General features: G+C 51.5%; 8 protein-coding genes across 8 annotated transcripts; 3 read left to right on the top strand and 5 right to left on the bottom strand.

The window, feature by feature from the left end:
- Positions 1–5,280: 5,280 nt before the first annotated feature.
- On the bottom strand, positions 5,281–6,891 carry PMZ80_010773 (uncharacterized protein; the record flags this gene model as incomplete). Its single annotated transcript, XM_064879161.1, has 1 exon — positions 5,281–6,891. One exon carries the CDS (start codon positions 6,889–6,891, stop codon positions 5,281–5,283), a length of 1,611 nt encoding a protein of 536 aa, XP_064725114.1.
- Positions 6,892–8,095: 1,204 nt separating this feature from the next.
- Positions 8,096–9,177, bottom strand: PMZ80_010772 (uncharacterized protein; the record flags this gene model as incomplete). Its single annotated transcript, XM_064879160.1, has 2 exons — positions 8,096–8,601; positions 8,646–9,177. The coding sequence occupies 2 exons, from the start codon at positions 9,175–9,177 to the stop codon at positions 8,096–8,098; spliced, it is 1,038 nt and encodes a 345-aa protein (XP_064725113.1).
- A 497-nt stretch (positions 9,178–9,674) lies between these two features.
- PMZ80_010771 (uncharacterized protein) lies at positions 9,675–10,915 on the bottom strand (the record flags this gene model as incomplete). The annotated part of the gene is made up of 2 exons (XM_064879159.1): positions 9,675–10,822; positions 10,870–10,915. 2 exons carry the CDS (start codon positions 10,913–10,915, stop codon positions 9,675–9,677), a joined length of 1,194 nt encoding a protein of 397 aa, XP_064725112.1.
- A 791-nt stretch (positions 10,916–11,706) lies between these two features.
- On the bottom strand, positions 11,707–12,650 carry ADK1 (adenylate kinase; the record flags this gene model as incomplete). Its single annotated transcript, XM_064879158.1, has 4 exons — positions 11,707–12,154; positions 12,199–12,353; positions 12,400–12,452; positions 12,503–12,650. The coding sequence occupies 4 exons, from the start codon at positions 12,648–12,650 to the stop codon at positions 11,707–11,709; spliced, it is 804 nt and encodes a 267-aa protein (XP_064725111.1).
- Positions 12,651–14,422: 1,772 nt separating this feature from the next.
- PMZ80_010769 (uncharacterized protein) lies at positions 14,423–16,133 on the top strand (the record flags this gene model as incomplete). The annotated part of the gene is made up of 5 exons (XM_064879157.1): positions 14,423–14,439; positions 14,492–14,731; positions 14,781–14,974; positions 15,021–15,593; positions 15,649–16,133. The coding sequence occupies 5 exons, from the start codon at positions 14,423–14,425 to the stop codon at positions 16,131–16,133; spliced, it is 1,509 nt and encodes a 502-aa protein (XP_064725110.1).
- A 579-nt stretch (positions 16,134–16,712) lies between these two features.
- On the top strand, positions 16,713–17,826 carry RPN8 (proteasome regulatory particle subunit; the record flags this gene model as incomplete). Its single annotated transcript, XM_064879156.1, has 2 exons — positions 16,713–16,896; positions 16,946–17,826. The coding sequence occupies 2 exons, from the start codon at positions 16,713–16,715 to the stop codon at positions 17,824–17,826; spliced, it is 1,065 nt and encodes a 354-aa protein (XP_064725109.1).
- Positions 17,827–17,880: 54 nt separating this feature from the next.
- Positions 17,881–18,570, bottom strand: PMZ80_010767 (uncharacterized protein; the record flags this gene model as incomplete). The annotated part of the gene is made up of 1 exon (XM_064879155.1): positions 17,881–18,570. One exon carries the CDS (start codon positions 18,568–18,570, stop codon positions 17,881–17,883), a length of 690 nt encoding a protein of 229 aa, XP_064725108.1.
- A 427-nt stretch (positions 18,571–18,997) lies between these two features.
- Positions 18,998–23,077, top strand: PMZ80_010766 (uncharacterized protein; the record flags this gene model as incomplete). Its single annotated transcript, XM_064879154.1, has 1 exon — positions 18,998–23,077. The coding sequence occupies one exon, from the start codon at positions 18,998–19,000 to the stop codon at positions 23,075–23,077; it is 4,080 nt and encodes a 1,359-aa protein (XP_064725107.1).
- Positions 23,078–23,204: the final 127 nt, after the last annotated feature.

Genomic DNA, 23,204 nt, shown 5'->3' with positions numbered 1-23,204 from the left:
TTAGCAGCGCAGCATTGGCTGGAGTCTGCTTTCTTGCTCTCATGCTGCAACTCGCAAGCACATCGGCTGCTCGTATGTCGCCTATCCTCTGCTGGTTGCACGAGAACGTGGGCATTCGGAGTGGCATAGGGAGTTTCAACAAAGACAAACACCTGAGGTATCCTTATGAGCTGATTGCCTCGAACTGTCAAATCAACATGGTGCCATGCTCAGTGACGACACCAGCTCGAGGGTCCGACTTGGGGGTGTTATATGCTTGAGCCATGTTCCGGATACATACGGTACATCTCCACCTGCTTCTTTCGATGTGAGCAAATGAATCAGCCACTCTGAGGAATCCAAGGACAGCTTGAGCACATTGCTCGTTTCAGTCATCGAACAAGCGGGCGTGCACACAGATTCCAGACCGTAGACTGCAGCACGGGTTTGTGGAAGGGACACATCCCATTCAACGACATGTTTACCTTGTAGTTTCGTGGGCATGACTTCATGGTAAGCGACGATATTCTTCCTGGCTTTCCCAGCACGCTAAGCTTGGGTTATGACCTCTGCTTCAAGAGAAGCGGCGTGTGTTCAACAGTCCGTGCTGATCGCTTTAGTGTGTACCTTCTTATACCAATTATTTGAGAGCTTGTTGCCTGTGTTGCTTGCGTTGAATCTTCGACTCGTTGGGGATGCTGCGGATTAGATTGATTCCATCGCGGCAGGTTCACCACTGCTCGGCCCTATCTATGTAAGCGTTTTCCGAGTGAGAAAGGCCGAGAGCTGAACATGATGGTAGCGAGGCAATGTAGTGTGGGTGAGGAGGTGAGTGTCGAGCAAGTCATCTCGGAATGCTGCGTCGGAATTAGTAGACAACGGAAAGCAAACGGAAAGTGTGAAGCTGGAGAGAGAAAAGCATTGCGAACATTAGTCCGTAGAGGTTGACAAGTCTCACACAAACGTCGCCACTTCAATAGAGCAAAGCTGTCGTTGTAAGAGGTAGAGATAAGTTGGTAATTGAGGTTGAGTTGAGGAAGTCGCGTCTGCGATGCCAAGGCAACAAGCAAAAGCCAATCGGGGATTTTGCATGGTTTCCAGCCAGCAGCCACCCACCAAACCAATACCACCACCTCGCTTCGATGCTCTATATTTGCGTACATCAACAGTATCATGCTGCAGCAATCCATTACTGCTGTAATGAGTCTGCAAGAAGCACTCGCCATGAGAATCCCATGCTGAACCCGCCCTTATCCCTCACTTCCGGTCGACACCCACCCGTTCGCGACCGCCAGCTAGGATGCATTTTCCCACAAAAACGAACATTCTCCGCCTGTCTTCCCACCCGTCTTCGGTGCTCATATGGTGCTTGTTGCCGTCAACGCCTTGACGAGTCCAAATATAGGATGGTTTCGAGCCGCAAGGAAGATGTAGCAAAAGAGAAGGACAGACCGTATACCCGACAGCCGGAGCAATGGTTATGGCAGTCGTGTAACAGACTTTAGCGAAGACCTCCCTGTCAGGCATTAGCAAGGACATCCGGCTCATCGTACTACCTGTTGCAGGAGAAGTCGCTATCGCGGGCCACGTCCAGCGTTGCAGCTTAGAAATGCACGAGTTACCTGCAATTCCGGGTGTTAGCACGTTCAGCTTTGCCAGATACCCTGCTCAACAATGGCAGTCTTCAGGCACAGTCACCTGGTGACTCGCGTTACCAGCAGCCCCGTCTACATGCTTGCAACAGGAGGACAGATCCGAGGACCGTGCTGCTAGGCCATGTTCATTGTGCATCTGGAATTCGGTCCTGGCCAGCCTCTCTGCCTGCAGAATGTTGGTTGAACATCATCAGCAGCACATCTGTGCGAATTGGGCACATACACCTTCATGCTCAGTACAGTCATGCTTAGCACCGACAGGTTAGGCTTCGAATTCAGTAGCTCGGCGTAGTCCCGATGGCTACTCCCTGGCAGTCGACATCACTGTCAAGAAGAGCACAAAACCTCTGCTGAATCAGTAGTGATACCGGGCACGTATTGCAAGCCCCATCGCTTTCGGAAATGGGTATCTGGCCGTGGTGGTGTCCGGCGCCGAGGACGGGCTCTTCTTGAGGCACGACGAAGCAGCACCATCTACAGCAGGAAGCGCCGCTTGATCACTCGTCGTCCATGCAGGCAGGACTCGCAAAGACACGGGCATATCTATCACAGCCGTACCAGCTCACGGAGCCTCAGAACCAATTGGTCTGAAGCCACGGGCGTGGGACTCGACAGGCAATGGGTCGTATTCTCAGACGAGTGTCCACAGTACGAAGCACGACTCGGTGGCTCACCAGCGGGTATGCTGGGCCAATCTCACGGTAGGTGCTCGAGTTCTGAATCTGTGGGCCACGAATCATGAGAATGCGTACGAGCTCCAGGCCATCGAATCCTGGTCGCCACCTGTTGCCACAGCGAGGACGGTCAACATCCCCATCCAGCGACATCGTGTGATGGGCACATTCGCGGCAGCTGGCCACCGGTCTTAGGCTTCAAACAGCTTCTCAATTGGGCAACCGAAATGAGAGACAGCCTCTGGGCCAAAGCTATGCCCTTGAGGGATAGACAATATGCTAGTACGTCTGTCCGGCTCCTAGCGTCCCACCTGGAAGTGAGTACGGCCAGTTCTTCTGGCGCCAGATCGCATTTTGGTACGATGCAAGACGGGGCCCAGATGTGCATGCTGTTGCGCCGTTCACATGCTGCTGCAAGGTTATGAGAAGACCTCCTTACCTGTCATGTTGCAGCTTGTAACTCAGACCTGGGCGTCCTGGAACATCTCTCAGGGGGCAGCTTGTATCCATAACGGGAGGGCTGTATGGACCGTCCATCCTTGGGTCTCCTGCGGCTGTATGTGATCTTGTGTCGTACCGCTAGACACAGGGAATTGCTCATAGGGTTAAGGTCTCGTCAGTCTCGGTTCCAGCAATGTGTGAAGTGGTTCTCAACGCATGCACATCGCCGATCAATATGTGAAGGTACCAGTCTCTTTCTGGCAGCAATCTGAGAGAAGGTCAATGCAAGGAAGAACGTGAACGACAGGCATCTTATTGAGGTCTCAAATCGTTGCCTCTTCACCATGGCATCCTTCCCTGATACCTCTCTTGCTGATCACTCCAATCTCAACCCCTGGCTCGAGCTGGTCTGCAACGCCGCCAACACCATACTCAGCCGCCGGTGACTCTCCACCCTTGCTCTTTCGTATTGTGCCCGAAGGCGGTCGTTGTCTGTGAAGAGCTTATGGAAAGCTCTGCAGGCTCGGTCGAGGTCTCGAATGGCGTACCATGCCTGGTCGCCTTCGAGGTGGTTGATGATGAGCTGGAATAGCTCAAGAGGTAGGCCGCCGAGAGAAGGAACTGAAGGGAGGAGGAGAGGTTGGTTGGTGCTGGTCATTGTGGTGTGAGGTAGTGTCTGCTCGCATGGTTGTTAGTTCCGTGTCATTGTGGTGAGGACACTGATATTTACAATGAGCTGGTTCGTTGCTGTCGACGACCTGGACTGTCTTGTCAACAGGCTTGCTTACTTTGGTGAGGATCCCGAGCGGAATCCGTCCCTTACTGCCTGCAGCAGAATGAAAGGCTTCCGCTCCCCATCAGTGGGGCTTGGCATTGATTCCTAGCCATGTGGAATATCTTCAGGGAAATGATAAGGAGATCCCGCAATAATTTCAAAATCACACAACCGAATTTGTTTCGACCAAAGCAGACGCACACACACAAGCAGAACTTTGGACAACAGTCATATCAACGACGACGCAATCGAACAGAGACAAAAGTAAGCAAATCATCATTCATACCAGGACAACTAGCTAACAATACCCAGTGCTGCAGTGCACCTGCTGCCACGACAAGATCGCAGCCTGCGCGATCTTCTGCAGTCACGCCTGTGGTAGCTGCCACTACCACAGAGACTGCCTCCTCGCCAACTTCGGCCTCGCCTGCGACGGCGTTCGCACAAACCACCCCTCCTGCGCCTGCGGGCAAGAAATCCCCCTCTCCGCCGCCGAAGACACCTTCGGTCCCAACTTCCTCTCCGCGGACATTAAGGCCGCCTACATAGTCAAGTTCAGCGTCCCGACAGACGTCGACGTCGTGCGGTGCGGTCACTGCGCCGCACAGATCCCGGCCTCGCAGGTCGTCCGCCGCTTCGACGACGGGTACCAGTTCCTTGGGTGCTCATCGTGCGGCAAGCTCAGCTGCTTTCGGTGTCGGGGGGCGGTTGAGGAGGGTGATACGCACCCTGAGTGTCCGAGACGGTGTCTGTGTGGTGTTGAGCTTGTGGAGGATCCGGGGTGGACGTACGATCGCATGCTGGAGTGTGAGTGTGGGTTGGCGGTGTGCGACTGGTGCGCGAAGGTGGGGTGGGCTTGTGGATGTAAGGGGGAGGATGATGCCACTTCGGTTGAGAGTGGTGATGAGGAAGGGGAGGAGGAGGGTGACCAGGTCCAGTCCATGGAGTTGAGGTCTGGGATTTGGCATGAGGATGGCAGGAGGGTGGATTGAGAAGCTGGGCATAGGTGTTTACTGGGCAAAGGAGTTCATTCACGAAACAATATGGTTGCAAGGGCTACACCTGCTGGGCAGTCGGTTCAAGCAATAACAGAGGATGGATTGAGCAGGTTGTGATTCATCAATGGCCCTAGATCTGACAACATGGGAACGTCCTTTCAAGCTATGGACCAGGCAAGCAAGAGAAGTTCAAGCAATAGTCAAGAAGTTCCGAGCATGCTATGCCGGCTATTCGAGCATGTTGCACAGAAAAAATTGAACCAAAGAATACCTGACCAGGATGAATACAAATGCCTACGCTGACAATATCCTCTCCCGTGGCGTTGCCTCGAATGGTATGTTCACAAGATGGCCAATATAGATGGTTATTGACTGCGCCCCTGCTCGCTCAGTATGCACGCTACTTATCAGTTCTCAGGAGACCGAGCCAGCTACCTAGATAGGGGTCACCACAAACGTGGTGACCAGATACACAGGGTTTCTGCTGCTACCTCTGCTTGCCGCAGTCCTCAAGGACGTTAAGGACTCTTCTCCATCCGTGACCTCCCCAACCAGCCACCGGGAGAAGCACCACCAGAACTTCAGAGGTTGAGTATGTTAGCGACACCCTGCGGAGCGTCATGACAGACGTGGGCGACGAGCCGTACCGGCCTGCTGTAGGCATTATCGCCGTTCGTAACACGACCGCGCTCTCTGAGAACCGCCTTTTCTCTGGGTTATGAATGTAAAAAGTTCAGGATCCATCTCGCTTCCTTTGCCTATTGACCAAGAAGCTTCCAATCTCGGCAAGGCGTGGTCCGTAGGTACTTTTTGCGATTGACCATCCCGCCATTGTTGGCGACGGGACGGCGCCCGTTAGCGTCCGATGTCAAAGACTCAAAGTTACCAGGGAGAAAATCGTAGCCAGCTTTCCACTTAGCCCACAACCGCGGACACGGGTGGCGCTTCACTTCATTTTCAGTATAGTCGAGGAACGGCGTCACTTCAATGTTAAGATGACCAAGGAACACTCGCCGTAAATCAGACTCCGAAAATCGCGCTCGTGTAGCAGTATCATCGCCAAGAAGTAGCTCAACGACATGCTCGAATAGGTTGGTGTCGAGTGGTAAGCTCTGGCGTTCGAGTTCGCGGGGACGGAGGAACAAAAGCTTCAGGATAGCGTGGAATGCTCCACGACTATACCAAAGGTCTCCGTTCGCGGGTACAAGGAGCGTCCGATGGTTGCAGAGCATTGTCAACTTGGTAAGCACCTGAGGGGTGGGGCTTTCCCCAAAGAAGCATGCAACATCGGAAGTCGGATGTTGCCTGACCTCATTGGTGCACCTGTATACGTGATTGTCGTTTGCTAGGTCGTTATTGATCTCACCACAAGCTTTGCATGCCCTGAGGAAATATCGGAGACGAACTGATACCCGCGATACATCGACCTTATCCACACGAGGAATATAATAATACGTCATGGGAACGAGTTGCACCAGCCATCTTGACAGCCACGGGATATTTGCTGGCGTTGAGATGTCCAAGGCTCTCAACAGCTGTTCTATAAAGCTTGCCTTGCAGTTCTCCTGAACCCGTGGAGACCAATGATTGAAGGCGCGAGAGGCAAGCGCTGCTGGAGTTTCGCGGTACTCGACAGCGACGCTGTCGCCTCCTCTGGCAAGAGCAAGTAAAGCGTAGATTTTGTCGCGTAGATCGCCACACTGAGTGTCTGCGTACTGGTCGAGAAGCTGTGGCAAGTCGTTCCGAACGTTGTAAGGCTTAAGAGACCCTATGTGTTCTTTCGTTTGCTCACCTATCCGGCATTGTCGGACTGCGCGGTGATGTACCGCCTTGGACGTTATGGCGCTTTGCCAGGCCTCCTGCCAAACAAATTTCCCTAGGTTCATGTGTATGATTCTGTCATAGCCTTGCCAAAATGCTTCCCACTCGATGGTGAAACTCTGGTAGAGCAGCTCGATGTTTCTCGCAAGATAAAGCTCCTGTATGATCCAGGTTCTGGACCAGTACGGGAAGTTGAGGACTGTTACAAGTGCATCTAGTATCAAAGGAAGATGCCCTGGCTGTCCAAGCAGCGAGTGGCGTCGTTGGAAACTGTGTAAGAGGACAGGTATCCAGTCGTTAATCTGCGGTTTCTGTTCGCCGAGCCATATTAGCACTTTTTGAGCCTGCAGGTATATCCTCCCCATCTTGTGTACTTGTTGACTACGTTCATCGTTGTTGTGCTGATCGATACAGATAGCATCTACCCAAAAGTTTGTATTTGGGAACAAACTTCTGGCTCGTTGAAGAAATAGCCATAGGCTTTTCCTGACTGGCATCCGCTTTCCATCGATGAAGATGACCTTCTCTTCGACCGCCGGGCCCCACATGTATGATAACGCCACATATCGCTCGCGGCCTACGCTCAAGTTTTCTTCTTGTAGTGAGCAAACAATCGGTTCTGAATTTTCGCCAGGCACGATGCGAAGCAGTCTGATAAGGTCCGGTCCGCTACAGGGAAAGGGAACATGGCGAAACAACAGTCGTGATTCTAGATCCAATCCATATCCTGCAAGGTTCGTATCTTGTAGGTCCGAGAATGTTAGTAAAGCATCAGAGGGCGAGAGCTTTCGTATGCTGGCGGCAGGTTGCGTGATTTCTAGATGCATATCGACGGGCGATAGGCCGGCGCAGGCCCAGCATTGGCAAGCATGCCGCAACGATAGTCGATGCAAGCTTTGCTTTAACCGACAGTGGAAGCAATCAATATCAATGAAAGCAATCAACGTCAGCGGTGCGCACATAACTATGACCTATCAGCCGTGCTGTGGCAGTGCTTGTTTCAGCCTGATGACCTCTTGCACAGTTGACGCAGCCAAGAACTGCATGGCAGCTACCACTGGTCAACTTCGAAGCCAGCTACAAGGACTTTCGGAAGCCTGATAGCGGTCTGGCGAAGATTCATTTTGCTTCTGCTTTGCGTCTGGAGTGCTTCTTTGCGTGTTTCAGATGCATCGAAAGCGAAGGAGGGCCAATAAAACCCAGGTACAGACATGTTGTGAACTTACTTCATACAGCATAGTGGCCGACGACACCTTTCCTGATCCTCATGCTATAAGAAAGATCTGTAGGCAGTTATGAAGTCGCCTTGAGCTTCAGGAGAGAGAAATGTCTAGCTAAGCACGAAAACGGCGGCAGAAGTCTGAGGTTGCGGACGTTCAGGACCAAGTCAAGAAGGGAATATGATACCGGCGCTAAACCGGATGCAGCTTCCACACAAGCAGGTGCGCCAGGTAGGCAAGAACAAGGCGCAAGCTCACACAGCAAGCAAGGTCTCTGTAATTGCGTCGAGGGATGCAACGCTTCGTCCATACAAGGCCACCTCATGACATTGTAGAAAGCATGGACCGCTATCAAAGCTGCAATCGTAGAAAGCATCCACCACTACCAAAGATGCACTCGTATCCTCACTTTCCCACCTTCAGCAAGCACCTCCGATTCTGACCACACAATCCATACGTAGTACAGCGCCAACCCCATCGATATCAGCCTGCAAACCTCCTTCGCCGTCGTCACACACTTGATCCACCAAATCTACTGGCCCTCCTGTCTCGGTCCAGCAGTCCTCCAATCTCTCTGCCCCTCCGTTCTCCTACTCTGGAATCCACCACCGTATCCACCTCGACCTTCCCCACCAAACCGCCGATTAGCTTGCTCCCGTGCCTTGTTCACTCGTAGCGTGCTGCTGCCGTCCTGAGACCACGGTGCTGGCTTGCCATCCAACGCCTCAATCACAGCATCGACGTCCTCTGGCTTTGCTAGATCGACGAAGCAGTAATGGTGATCGCCTGGCTCGGCGGCCTTAGACTCATGTGGTGCGCGAAGATTACTGATGTTTGTGATTTCGATACCAAGCGGGTCGATTAGAGTGTGAATTGCTTGGGAGACGTCGTCTGCTGATTCGATGGCGGGGAGGTTACCCATGTAGAGTCTTTTGACTGGACCTGAGCTCTCTTGGTTGCTGTTACGGTCTTGGAAGGATGGTCGAGATTGGCCGTCGCGGCTGTAGCCTGAACGTTCGAATGGTGGTTTGCCGCCGTCTGTCGTTGTTAGATTGATCTTGAATAAGGAATGAAATGCTTACCCTGCTGTCTGTCGCCAACCCCTCTCGGGCTTCCATACTGTCTCGGTCCTTCACCACCCTCAAAGTTCGATTTTCGTGCAACACCAGGGCTGATTCGCACTGTTCGTCCGAGAACGTCTCTACCATTCAGGTCGTCCATGGCGCGTGATGCATCTTCGGGGTTTTCGAAGTCGACGAAGCAGTAAGATGGGTTGCGGCCAGTCTCTGGATCAATTGACATGCTGATATTAGCAACGTTGAAGCCGTTCTCATTGAAGAATTGCAAGATGTCATCTTTTTGAGCTGAGTAGAGGAGGTTGCCGACGTAGAGTCTTGTGTCGCTAGTCTCTCGTTGTTGGCCTTGGCCGCCGAATGTCCGAGGTGAGCCAAAAGCGCCACTTTGTCTATTCTGCCGTAGTTGCGGTTCTGCTCGGGGAGTGTCATCCTTTACACGCCAATTATTGGACGCGTTGGAGCGTTGTGGGTATTGCTGGAACTGACGACGTGGTCGTTCTTCGCCTTGACCATCTTGGTATTGTTCTTGGTCTGCCATTGTAAGAATTTTGTTTCTTGTACTGATGTGACAAGAAGGTACGGAGCTGAGGATAGGCAGCAACGAGAGATGTGATCAGGCTGTCACGAGACCGTAGCTTGATTTGGAGGTCGGTGAAGGAAAAAAATATTGCCAAGAGATCTCCTGGTTGGAGCTTAAATTTGTGCTGAAATAGGAAAGGTTCTAGAATTATGCAAGCATTTGTATTAGGTGAAGTAGGTAGATGGATGAGAATGATGAGGGACGGTGAAGATGAGGAGGATTGATGGAATCTACTCGCGGCTTCCATTCTATTACTCAGCCTGCTACAGAGAAGCGCGGTATTCCCGTCGCACTTTCCCAGAATGTGTGGCTGTCCTTCGTCTTTTCGTGCATGACTGCCTCGACCATCACCTACGCAGCACTTGCGCTTTGAACCCACAGAACACTCATATACATGCCGGTCTTACCTGTTCTCACCAAACAACACCTTACTCTCGATTCACAGTCTGCGTATGTCACGCCCCTCTCGCCGCCAAATCAATTGGGTACTCCGTCGACTCGATATTCTCCGGGTAGGTCAACCCTCCCTGCTTTCTTACCTCATCCATAGTTTGCATGATTACCAAAGATTCCTCCCACCCCATAGTCTCACTCTCCAGCTTCCCTTCTAACCAACACCTTGCAGCCTCATCTCCCTCCCACGACATACCATGAATGTCCCCCGGAAAGACAAACGAGAAGTCCTGGATGCGCTCTTCCTTGTCTCGGAAGGTAAGACGGTATCTGCTCGGTCTGTAGATTGGTCCGAAAACTTGGATCTCTCCTGTCTCACCGAAGATCCGGACAGCAGGCGTGGCTCCGACCTGGTCTCTCTCGAAGTCGAAATGTGCGCGCAGTGCGGTCGTAGCTATCCCATGCGTGTTCCGCTTGCCCGAGGGTGTGCTCACCGGAAATTCGAGTAGCATTGATGTAGCCTCATCCGCGCCTGTCCTTGGTTCTTGTGTCATAAGCGTACCTACCACTTTCGGTGCTTTTCGCTTCTCCTTCGGTAAGGTATGGTAGACTGTCTGGAATTGCCAGGTCAGAGCATAGATTCCCAGGTCGAGTAGCGCGCCACCTGCTAGATCCTTGTTGACCATTCGATGAGATGCATCGAAAGCTTCTTCTGGGATCGCGCCTATTGACAGATCCGACTGAACTCGAATGACTTCTCCGATCTTGCCGTCCTGGATGAGTTTGCGGATCTCAATGCTAAGAGGGAAGTAGCGCGTCCACACGGCTTCCATGAAGAACAAATTGCGCTTCTTGGCCTCGTCGAACAGGATCTTAGCTTGTTCAGCATTGACAGTAAGAGCCTTCTCGCATAGAACCGGCTTGTTGTGTTCAAAGGCTAGCCGGCAGTTCTGGTAGTGATGGCTGTGAGGAGTGCCGATGTAAACGATGTCGACATTTGGGTCCTGGACAAGCTCTTTGTAGGAGCCGTAGGCGGTACATTTCGTATCTCCTTGCTTTCCTTCTACATAGTTGGCCACGAACTTGTCGGCTGAGTCTTTCGACGAGGACGATGCTACTGCCGTTACGACGTGCTTGATATCATCGACCCCTCGAGTTACTGGGTCAACAAGGATATCTTTCGTGAATGTCTGCACGATGCCACCAGTGGCTGAAGTGCGTTAGCGTAATGCTTTCAGGAGGGAGTAGTCGGCTTACCCATCATGCCCCATCTTACTGTTTTCGGGTCGGATTTTGAAGTCATATTTGCTGTCCTTGAGCTGCTTTGCCTGGTGAAACTATGTGAGAGAGCTCGGAAATGTGTACTCGACTGCCGGAGCGCCCTTGGAAATATCATTGACCAAGTACTTCTCTGATGTCTCATGCTTCAGACGTCATTTTCAAGGTTGCCAGTGGTGGGGTAGGAGCGGAGTTCTCAGCAGCTCGCGAGCCGTCTGAACTGGTCTTCCTCGACTGCAAAACAGCCTGAATTGGCCGTCGCTCATCGCAGATGCGGATAGTTAGATAACGCTGCGGATTCGTGCCAAGCTGTACCCGCCTCGCTGCTTCAGTATGATATGTCTCATCTAGTGATGTCGCCGACTGAGTCCATGATGAATCTCGCGTCCGCTCAGTTGTGCTCTACGGATGGTCACGAAAGAGCAAAGGACGACGAAAGCCGCGAAACCAGGTATCTTTGGCACGAAGCTGGGGTATCACGGGTCCACGTCAGGATGTCTTGTTCGAGCATCGAAGATGTGTCAGTACCTTCACTCTCAACTTCTTTGGGTAATCTGACGGCTGCTGTTTTGCGAGGAGCAGGGAGATCGTGGGTGAAAGGTAGAGCGAGCCGAAACCCGCCCTTTGAAAGATCATGTACATTGTGATATGGCACTTACTACCACAACTGGAATCCCTCTCAAATCCCTGTCCAACTCCATCCCACATGGTCGGATATAGTAACACTTTTTGCACATGACTATGTTAACAAGGGGTTATCTTCATCATCTCATCGGGATAGTATCGCAATCGATCTGCAGCGCCAGCCGTAATGGTCTATTTCAGACCAATCTTGGAAAGAATGCTGCTTGATTGAGGCTTCGAGTCGAAAACGCCCAGCATGCTCTTCCACACGGTACCTGGATCTTTGCTTGCATCAATGCCAGACCAGATGCCGGCTTTCTTGTAGTAGGCCACGACTGGAGCGGTCTGGTCATGGTATGTCACCAATCTCTTCTTCAAGGCCTCGGCATTGTCGTCGGATCTTTGGATCAAAGGCTCGCCCGTCACATCATCCTTCATGGAATCCTTTGGAGGGTTGAAGACCTTGTGATAGGATCGGCCGGAGGCAGGGTGGATGAGTCGACCTGTGATACGGTCGACAAGAAGTTGATCGTCTATTTGAAGCTCAACAGCATGTTTTAGAGGCTTGTTGTTGTTTTGCAGCATGTCATCGAGCCCGTTAGCTTGGGCTACTGTTCGTGGGAAGCCATCAAGGATGAATCTGCAGCTATTAGCTTGGTCGCATAGCAAACTTGACTTTTATACCCATTCTGACACTCCTTGTTCGTGTCCAGCTCTTGCTTGATCATGTTGATCATAATATCGTCGCTGACTAGACCACCTTGGTCCATGATCTTCTTCGCTTCCCGACCCAGAGGTGTCTTCTTCGCGACTTGAGCTCGGAGCATGTCGCCAGTGGCCTAGAGCTGTCAGACAGGTCCTTAAGCAGTATTTCGAAGCACATACCAAATGGCAGACGCAATACTTGTCCTTGATCTTAGGAGCTTGCGTTCCTTTACCTGCGCACGTGTCAGTATGTCTCTTTCTTTTGAGGTCTGTAACAACCTACCGGCACCAGGCGGACCGATCAAGATCATGCGCATAGCTTCCGCAGGGCTCTTCGAATGTGCAGGTTTGTTCTCACCCTCCAGCTTTTCTAAGCGAGCTGTGAGGTTGGCGACCTGCAACTTCAGGTCTTCAACTTGTCGGTCGGACATGATATGTGGGTGAGATGAACGATAGCCGGACCAAGGCAAAGCTGGGAATATCGAGGATGTAGAAATAGGTGAATATGTCGAGGATCGTGGTTATGGAAATGGACTGTTGACTAGGCCAACAGCACTGAAAGCACGAAAGTCGGTACAAGTAGCTCTGTTCTTACGTTTCCCCGAACTACCTACCGAGCTCACAACCAGCAAATTAGCGCCAAGCTTTGATGCGACCTTGTACGAAGTGGTGAGTCTCCACCGAGTATCAGCCTCAACTTCTGTAGAAACGAGCACGAATGACCTGCTACGATGATGTTCAAGGGAGAGTCCGAATGAGCTGTCCCGATGCACAATGCGCTTCTGGAGGTCTACACAAAGCATGTCCGGCATACGAGCTGTTCGGAGAGCTTCCGGAGGAAGGGACGCTAAAAGCACGCAGCTGTTCTTTCCGTGAATTTGATGTAAGTCTGCCGGAAGATCCAGCTTACCAGTAGGATCAATGGAGGTATGGTTTCATATGTGAGCATATCCCTCTTCTCATCCCCATATGAAAATGCTTGGTCGGAGCTGTGTCGGGATGTTAAGCCTGCGACGATACCTTAGCCGTGCAGGCACAGTAACCTGCCTTTTTCCTACTGACACACCACAAGCACCCAGGACTCTTGTACGCAGCGAGAACTTCTCGGTACTTACATTCTAGCCCGATGACACCTTCCAAAGTGGTGTAGACTGGTAGAGCATTCTATTCAAGTATACGACATGCGATCGCGTGGGTTTCTCGACTAACTGCGGAAGTCAATGCTGGTGTCGTACAATTGCATCGTCGGGAAAGTCTTCGCCCAAGTCTTAGCCACCGCCATCTGGACAGGAAAGGTCTTTACATTGTTATGTCTCGCCATCTTTGCAATATATGTTGACAGCGATTATGTACCGGCGTGCTTCCCAGCTCGATCAAGCCTACTGAGAACATCTCACAGCGAAAGAACTACTATGCAAGAAGGAGTGATAATGACGCCTAGCTCAGGAACGGCAGAGACCGGTGGCTCTGAAAGCGGATGCACGAACGCTTGATACCATGGTTACTCACTGGTAGATCCTACCTGTGGCACCTGCCAAATACCACGGCATACTGTACATGTATCGATCCCGAGATGGCGACTCCTATCGCCAGCAAGTCCGAACGAGTCAGAAATGTGAGGGAGCCAACAGATGGTCCGAAGGGTGGAGTTGCCCACAACGTCACCGACACCAGTACGAGCGAGCAGTACATGAGGTGATCAAGAGCTTCTAATTTCCCTTAGCCATCGATAAAGCTCGCAAGTTGTCGACGACTCCTCGCTCGCCCTACAATCACCTTAGAATATCACGGTTTACTCCTTGCGAGATCAAATAGAAAGTCCAATCAGGTATTAGCTGGCGGGCTCCAGGCATGAGGTGAGTGATGAGTCAGAAGATACTGACTCAGCCTTACCAGGTGCACGGTCTATTGCAGTGTCTAGACTTCAGAAAAGCATCCAACGCTGCTGCATGGTGCCATATCTTTCGTATGATCCTTGCTAGCTTTGTACAATGCTAACCCCAGATCTCGCTAACCCCCAGCTTTACCCCGCGAACTTGGGCCCGAGGAACTGCTTCGTACCGAACCCTCGGATACTCATGGCTCAGTATGTATGTCGCAACAGTGCACACAATCTGCATACTTCAAAGCTTGCGGTCCACCAAAATACAGCTCGTTGCTGGCAACAGCCTATTCTCAGACAGACAGCTGAAGTGCTCCCAAGATGACACACTTCAACAAGTGAGTTGGCTAAGTATGTTATTGTCCAGAGCGGACCACTGACCTAAACTAGGTTCAATATCCACTCCATCTGTATCCTTTCCTTTGGAGCATTCTTCTATGGCTATGACTCCGGCCTAACGACTTCGATCCTGGGATATCCGAGATTCATATCCTATTTCAACTTCAATTCGAACACGATCGGAGCGCTAGGATCATGCTACTATGTGGGCAGCTTCTTTGGATCGGCCTGCAATTTCTGGCTACCTGATCGATACGGCCGAAGGCCTACAATCTACATTGCTTGTGTGGTGTCAGTATTACCTGCTGATAGGGAGTTTGTGAAGACTGACTATGTGTAGTGCCGTCGTTGGTGCTATCCTGCAGACTGCAGCTCAGAATATCGAGATGCTGTTCGTTGGACGTGTCATCGGTGGCATAGCTTGCGGCCTTGTCTTCGGCGTCTGCCCCATGTTCATGTCCGAGATCTCACCACCAGAATTTCGTGGTAGAGTCGGCGGTCTATACAACCTGAACATCAACCTCGGTTATGCATGTAGGTCTCATGCTACTTATAGCAGAATTCGACTGACTCGGCCTAGTGACTGAATGGATGGGCCTTGGATTCAGCTACATCAATTCCGACCTTGCCTGGCGACTGTTCTTGGGTCTACAACTCGTACCACCAGTGGTCATGGCAGCTTTCACCCCTTTACTACCAGAGTCCCCTCGATTCCTCGTCATGAAGGGCCGCTATGATGAAGCACTGGCTGTCATCAAGAGGCTCCATGGCGGTAAACCCGGACAAGACGACGATTTCTACATCCGCGAGTTCAACCAGATCAAAGCACAGCACGAGCTCGAAGTTCGTGAACGAGTTGGCATCCGCACCGTCCTCAGCCGACCATCGTACCGCAAGCGAATGTTCATCGTGGTCTTTCAATTCGCTTTCGCGATGTTCACTGGTATCATTCCCCTGCAGAACTACCAAGTCATTTTGTACCAGTACCTCGGCATCACGAACAAGATGGCACTTGTTATGGTGGGAGTGTGGGGGACGTTAGGCACCATCTTCTGCATCGCAGGTGCTCTGTCATTCGACAAGCTTGGTCGCCGGAAGTCGTTGCTCGGCTCACTATGGGTGCAATTCTTGGCGTCGATCGCTATGGTCATCTGTAAGTTTACGCTGAAAATCCAATATATGCTGGAGCAGAACTAACAGGATGTCAGTTTGGGCACGATTTCAAGCCTCAGGCAATACGAATATGCTCCTTGGCCGCTTCACTGTGGGCTTCATGTTCGTCTACCTCGTCGGATATGCTTTCATCATGAATGCCTTCGGCTATACCTACCCGTCAGAAATTATGCCAACACCAATTCGAGCAGCTGGAAATGCTGTTGCCTTCTGCACTTTCAATGCTATCACGGTGATGCTGGTACAAGTCACACCGATCGCGGTGGAGAATATTGCTTGGCGGTACTTCTTGATCTTCATCATATGTGACGCGATCTTCATCACTGTTGTGTACTTTGTTTATCCGGAGACGGTGGGGAGGACGCTGGAGGAGATTGCTGCGTTGTTTGGTGACGAGGTCGCTGTTGATATACATGATGCGAAGGATATGCCGGAGACTAATGGTCGTCGTGATGAGAAGGCTGGTGATGGCGGTGAGGCTGAAAGGGTGGAGGATATCAGCAAGGTCGAGCATAGGTAGGCACTAGAAGACGGTGAAACAGATATCCCAACGTGGAAGGCAGATCATAAGGCCTGTACAGCGAATGTATCTACCAATAGTACTGGAGGTTTGAGGTAGTGCCAAATGCTCTTGAATAAATTCCGTCGGAGGTGTGAGAATGCTTGGTTCTACATAGCAGAAAACGCTCACTGTATCATGCGCATTTCTGTGTCAAATGTGCTGACGGACCGTTGATTTCTAGTGACTCGAATGTCATGAGCGATGCTACCTTCTGTTTGCGGGTGCCGTTGCATCAAAACGTCAGCGGCAATCGGTAAGAGTGGCTCTGCGGACTTGAATACTTCTGGTCACGTGAGCCATATACCCCGTTTCGAGTGCGTCGACGTAGTAGCGTCGTGCCTGCCGCAGATGCGGTAATGTGCCTCGTTTGTGCAAGTGCTTCGTCTGCTACTGCCCATTCCTCACAATTGAAGACATTACCTCTAAACCAGCTTACTCGATTTTCCAGTTCGCCGCCTTCTCGCACTCACTATCTGAACCTCCTCGCCTCATATCCCTACCATATAGACCCGCGCCTGAACCACAAGTCTCATCATCATGCCTGCAACTACAGCGGAAACGTTGTCTCTGGTGAGCAGACAAGTGTCTGTGGCGCCTATGGTACTTCTATCTGCAGCGGATCACTATGGCAGATCAGCAAAGGGTACGAGGAAAAGAGTGGTCGGTGTACTTCTAGGTCAAAACGATGGCAAAAATGTCAGAGTATCCAACAGTTTCGCAGGTGAGCAGAACTAAGAGCTTTGATCGTGTGCGCGTCTAACATGCCCTAGTGCCCTTCGAGGAAGATGAGAAGGACCCTTCAGTATGGTTTCTCGATCACAACTACGTAGAGGGCATGCGGGAAATGTTCAAGAAGGTCAATGCAAGAGAGAAGCTGATAGGATGGTACCATTCTGGCCCGAAGCTGCGAGCCTCCGACCTTCAGATCAACGAGCTGTTCAAGCGGTATACTCCCAACCCTCTTCTTGTCATCATCGACGTTCAGCCAAAAGAGATTGGTGTGCCGACAGATGCATACTTTGCCATCGAGGAAATCAAGGATGACGGAACTACGACATCCAAGACGTTCGTACATACGCCATCTACCATCGAGGCAGAAGAGGCAGAGGAGATCGGTGTAGAGCACTTGCTAAGAGATATCCGAGACGTAGCGGTTGGAACACTATCAGCAAGAATCACAGCACAATTGCAGTCGCTGCAAGGTCTACATCTACGGTTACGAGATATTGGCGCATACCTGCAGAAGGTCATGGATGGTGAGCTGCCTGTCAACCACGCCATTCTGGGCAATCTACAAGACATCTTCAATCTCCTTCCGAACATCACAACATCTCCAGCATCGCAGCCAATGGGCAAGACTCAAGTACAGAACAGCGAGCTAGCACGGTCGATGACGGTCAAAACGAACGATCAGTTGATGACCATCTATCTCAGCTCTCTCGTCCGAGCCATCACCGCCTTCCACGACCTCATTGACAACAAGATCCAGAATATAAAACAGCAAGAGGAGAAGGATAGCAAGAAGGACGAAGGTGAGAACAAGGAGGGCGAGAAGGATGAAAAGAAGGCGAATGGTGGAGTGAATGGAGAAGCCGAGAAGAAGCCGGCAGACGATACGAAGGATAAGGACAAGACCAAGAAGAAGCCTTAGTTGAGAGACACTCAAGAAATTCGAATTAGCGAGCATGAAACACGAAGCATAATGTCAAGTTTCTCCCCAACCAGCAGACCATGCCGCGGTCTCCTCCTTCGAGACCTCTCTGCTCTGCAAGCCATCAGCGAACAAGTTTGGCGCAGCGTTGGCGAGCGCGGCGGCAAGGATGTGCTTGCAGATTGGTATCTGACAGTTCGATTTGGTCGCGACTCCTCCCACCAATGGCCGTGATTGGATTAGGTCGGCTTCTGGGATTCCAACTGACACCCTTTCCTCCGCACCACCACCATGATCTGCCAGAAGCAACTTCAGCTGCGACTGAGCATACGCGGCACAAGTACAATTCCACGAGTCTAGCCTGACTTCATAGTGGATCTTCGTGGCTGTCCATGCATTTCGGAACCTTGAGCTGGCCGACCTGCGATTAACAGATTCGGTGACAGCAGAAGCTGATTGAACATAGAATACTTCAAGTGAACTGGCTTGACCGTCGCCATGTTGGCATCGGAGTCTATTGACGAGTTTGCGGTCGACCAAGTCCAGAGCAGGGAGAAGTTCGTGTGGAAAGAGGAAATGCAGTGTGAGCATGGCGGATCTGGCCTGCTCGGCGGCTCGTCCTTTCAGGTCTGCCAGGGTTGAGGCATGGCCGGCTGTTGATGGAGTATGGGATGATTGACCGACCTCAATAGACCCGAGTTGTTGCAAGATAGCAGTCAAGAAATGCTTAGACGTCGTGCTCATTGTGCTTGCCTCGCTGCTGGATGTTCTGTTCGCGATTGCGTGTCATTCTGCTCAGTCCTGTTCCTGCCTTTCAGAGGAGCCTAGTATACGGTCATTCACACAGTGTATGCTCGCGACTGTATACCTATGCTCGACCGGATCCCCCTGGAGCATGAATGCTTGTGTATGACTGCCTCCGAGAAACCTGAAGCATTGTTGTTGACGTCGCTATTCCGCAAGGCATCAAATGTTAAGGCATTCTTTTGTGCATTCCCCCAGTTGGCCTCTTTACCACCCTCGACACAAGACCACGGCATGCTGCCTCACCTTCAGCAACTACAGTGCCTTGCTCGACTGGCACTGAACTGACATCTGACCAGCCTTTGTGTGTGCTGGTCACCATGTATCACCGGCTGAAACACATCGAATACCCTCCCTTGGCTGCAGAATGGAAGCAGCAGATGGCTCAACCAACTCCAAAGTCATAGTACAATTCACCGACCCAAGTGGCCTCTTCAACGATGTCGCTCCCCTCCTGCAAAACAGGCTGCCACTAGGTAACTTACATTGGAAGTCCCCCACTCGGCCATTGCGATCAATCGAAGAGCTCGATGTATCCCTTGATCGAGAACAAAGCCCACCTCAGGATGGAGGAGCCACGAGGCGGCATCAGATACCTGGTCTACGCCAGACGCCATTTGTGAGAATATATTTACTACGATGCGACGACAAGGAGGAGTACAAAGAGTCGGCGCGGAAGGATGTGAAGGACTGGGTTAAGAGCTTGGGCTTCTCGACTTCCGGCAAGTCGACCACGAAAGGGCAGGAGAGACATGATGCGTACGAGTACATTATTTTACACGTGGTGCTGCCTGGTACGGCCGCTGCGAGCCAGCCGAAATCTTCCAAGCACATCTCGGTGGAAATGGCGAATAGCACAGACAGTGTGAATAGCAAGTCAAAGTGGACTGGAAAGAGCACAAGCACGATCCTCGACAAACTGAAAGCAGACTTCTCCAGCTCTTCAAAAGCACCATTCGAGAGGGTAGCTCAGATTAGACTGGCAGACCCAGCAAAGCCAAGCACAACATTGAGTCCATTGGAAATTGAAGAGCAATGGACAAATTTCATAGAGAAGCTAAAGACTGCTATACTTCAGTCCTTCGACGCACGGGTGGCGCAATATGAGGAGGACATTCGAGAAAGAGAGCAGCAGAGGAGTCTTCCTGGCTGGAATTTCTGTACTTTCTTCATACTGAAGGAGGGCCTGGCTCGTGGATTCGAGAATGTCGGTCTGCTGGAGGATGCTTTGCAGATTTACGAAGAGCTGGATGCTGGACTTGATGCGGTGATTCAGGATCAAGCGAAGGAGGATTATTCAGATGCTGCGAATGCATTACTACCCTTCGCTAGCGATCTGAAGGATACAATACGAGCTGTTCTCAACCAGAAGGACACGAATGAGTCGGATGGTGATCATGATCTTGCATTGAGCCTGCAAGCATGGACGAATGCCGAGTCTAAAAGGTTCCCTTGGCGGCTTGAACGACGAAACTACCAGCAGATGATCTTGACGAATCAAGTCAGTGCTCTTGACTTCCGCATCTACATCTTTATTCGCCAGATGCAGATCATGCTTCGAAGGGCAGGTATGTCCGTGCCTCCGCCTCGATCGAAATCCGCAAACCGGCAAAGTGGTCAACGTTGGGATGCGAGTATCCTTTCTGAGATTTGTGAAAGAAGCATCAAGTTCATGAATTTGGCTGCACGGAATCTCCGACAGGATCTGTTCGCTGCGTGGGGTGGACGAGAAGGTCTGCCAGATGAAGAGCTGAAGATTCAACAAGTCGTTATCGACAATATTGTGGCTAGCTGGAAGTGGTCAAGTCTGTTGCAGACTCTTTCTGAATGTCATATCATCAGCTCGTTCTCCAGTCTTTCAGCTCGACGCAGCAGTGAGGGGAATGGAGAGTTCTTCAGCCCGCATGATGTCGCTAGCAGTCATGTTCATATGGCTTCTAACAGTACCAGCACGGCCAGCTCTGGTGTCAACAGGGCCGATTCTTCTACCAAGGATATCTTCGATGCTCTTCGCATTGTCAAAGGCAGCAAGACCGATCTGGTCTTCTGGGCGGCCGAACTGTTCACCATGCTACGAAACATATTTCTGCAGCTCTGTCGACAAACGCATCTACTTCCGCATCTGCCAAGAATTGCACATAGTCGATCACCGGACGTCGACATGTCTACTGCTTGGACAGGCATTCTTGCTCCGTCTTTACGCTCTGTGCTGCACACCGAGGAATCTGCTCTGGGTGCTTACAAGCTCCTGACAGTCTGCGCTTGTCAATGTTATACGACGGCAGGAAAGTCCAGGGCATCACGTCAATTACTCTTCGATCTGGCGAGTTTGGAAGCTCATAACGAAAACCATGAAGCAGCAGCTAGCTGGCTCGACGCTGTACCGGGCTTCCTGGATGGACCACCTCGGACGTCAACGGATCGGTCAATGCTACGGGTGTACATGGACTGTCTGCGGAAAGCTGGTCGACATGAAGAATTGGTTCAGAGTCTGTTTCTGGACATACAATCAGCGATTCATGACTTGAGCGTGCAGAAGTTTTGGACAGAGATGATCGAGGCGGCCAGTCAAGGACCTGTCGCATTACCCTTCGATGTGGTATTCGCTGTTGACAGTGTGGACAACCATATCTCGCATGACAGTAGCCAGGATTTCTACACTCTGACGGTCGTTCTGCGAATCCTGGTCCCTGTGAAAACTATGCAGAACGCTACTGCCGAACTCAAAGGTCAAAGTCGTGGTCAACATTCGCCTGCTCAGCTTGTACTGACAAGCGAAGTGCTTGAACCTATCAGAGAGTCCTGTATGCAGCTGCATCTGTCAGGCCGCACTCAGACGGAAGGCTGGTATGACGCAGTGTCGCTGACTGTGACCATCGGCAACATCACCTTCAAGCACGACTTTCAACGGACGAACGTCGCAGACGCGGACGATCGAGTTTTTGATCCAAACTGCTTCGTGCCACCCTCAATCTACATTTACCCACGAAATGGCGCACCACAGCTGCAAGCCTCGCATGCGCCATTGGTGGACTTGCCACAGAAACGGAATGTGTCTATTCGTCTGAAATGGCCATCCATCGATATCAGTGAAGCGCAGCTGCGACTTAAGCCTGCCACGGCCGGTGCGCGGTTGGATATACAGTCGGCACATTGTGTGGAAGGAACAAACTTCGAGATAAAACGCATCGACGACTCTCATGTTCTGGTATTTACTAATATTCAAGCCGAAGAAGAAACTGTGTTTGAGATACCCTACAGTCTCGATGACCCGAGCACATTATCAATGTCTATCCGCGCAGAGATGCAGTACGAGTCAAGCGGTGGACGTTGCGAGTACTACGATACATTGTCCTTCATGACATTGCTGCCTATCGGTGTGAATGTGCAGGATGTTTTCCAGAAAGATGCGACCTTTTCGCGCTTCACATTTGCGCCGAGTCGGCTGGTGCCTATTTCGATTCTAGATTGCAAGCTGGAAGGAACGGCGGGCTGCGAGGTCAACGCGCCATCGTGGGCTGAGCCGGTTGATGCATTCCCTAAGCAACCTGTTAGCTGGGTAGTGCAGATGCGAACCAGAAGTCAGGCGTCCGCAACAGACGAGAAATTGGTGCTTACGGTCAGCTACAACTGCGTAGATGAGATGCTGCTTGACACGATTGTACACGACTTTGCACACCAGGCTACCAGATCAGATGGCGCACATGGAAGTCTACTCGCCTCTGCACTACGTCCATTGGCGTCACATCTGCGAAATAAACTACACACCCTTTGGACAGAGCAAGACATCGAACTAGCCGCTCTGACAAGCGAAGTCACAATGTGGACCTACGAGGAACTCGGATGGGACAGCATCCTCAACATCTTCGCGAAGCACCATCGAGAACCAATGAAGAAGTCACTGCAAGAATGGCATGAGTCGCGGATAAAAGATCCTTTGAACATGGACGTTGATGCTGCGCCGATGAGAACGCTCAGGTTACTCGTTGACCCGCCGCGGACCAATATGCTCGTTACGACGCGGATCAAGGTTGATGATGGGATGAGCTGTATAGTAGGACAACCGATCCTCGCGAAGCTGTGTGTGGCAAGTGACGTTCGTGCGAATATCGATGCAGAAGTCACAGTCGAGATTACAGGCCAAACTGACTCCTGGCTCGTCGGCGGACAACGTAAAGCGGCGTTCATGGCATCGCGGAGGGAGTTCGAGGGCGTGGTTGTGCTCATCCCGCAGAAGACGGGGAGCTTGCTGTTACCGGGTGTGGAAGTGAAGTGCAGAGATGCAAAGGACAATGGGAAGAGCGTGGCATATGAGGTGGACAATCTGAGTTCTGCTACTGTTGTGGATGTTAGAGCTGGTGTTGGGAGTACGACGGTGGGACTGGGGGATGGGGAGGCGAGTGAGGGGTATTGGTTGCTTGATGCGAGGAGGGCGGAGACTGGTTGACTTTGCAGAACACCCATGCGTTTGGCGAGTACGTAGCTCCGACGACGTCCTACCTTCGACGTCGAATTATGAACGTGCCACGACGATGCACGGTAGATCCTAGACCCACCTCAATTATCAACCAGTC

Source organism: Knufia obscura (assembly GCF_036327395.1).
Source record: "Knufia obscura strain CCFEE 5817 isolate CBS 148926 chromosome Unknown scaffold_20, whole genome shotgun sequence".
Taxonomy (NCBI): domain Eukaryota; kingdom Fungi; phylum Ascomycota; class Eurotiomycetes; order Chaetothyriales; family Trichomeriaceae; genus Knufia; species Knufia obscura.
The sequence above is the reverse complement of the archived record's forward strand: the minus strand, read 5'-3'. Positions and strand labels throughout refer to the sequence as shown.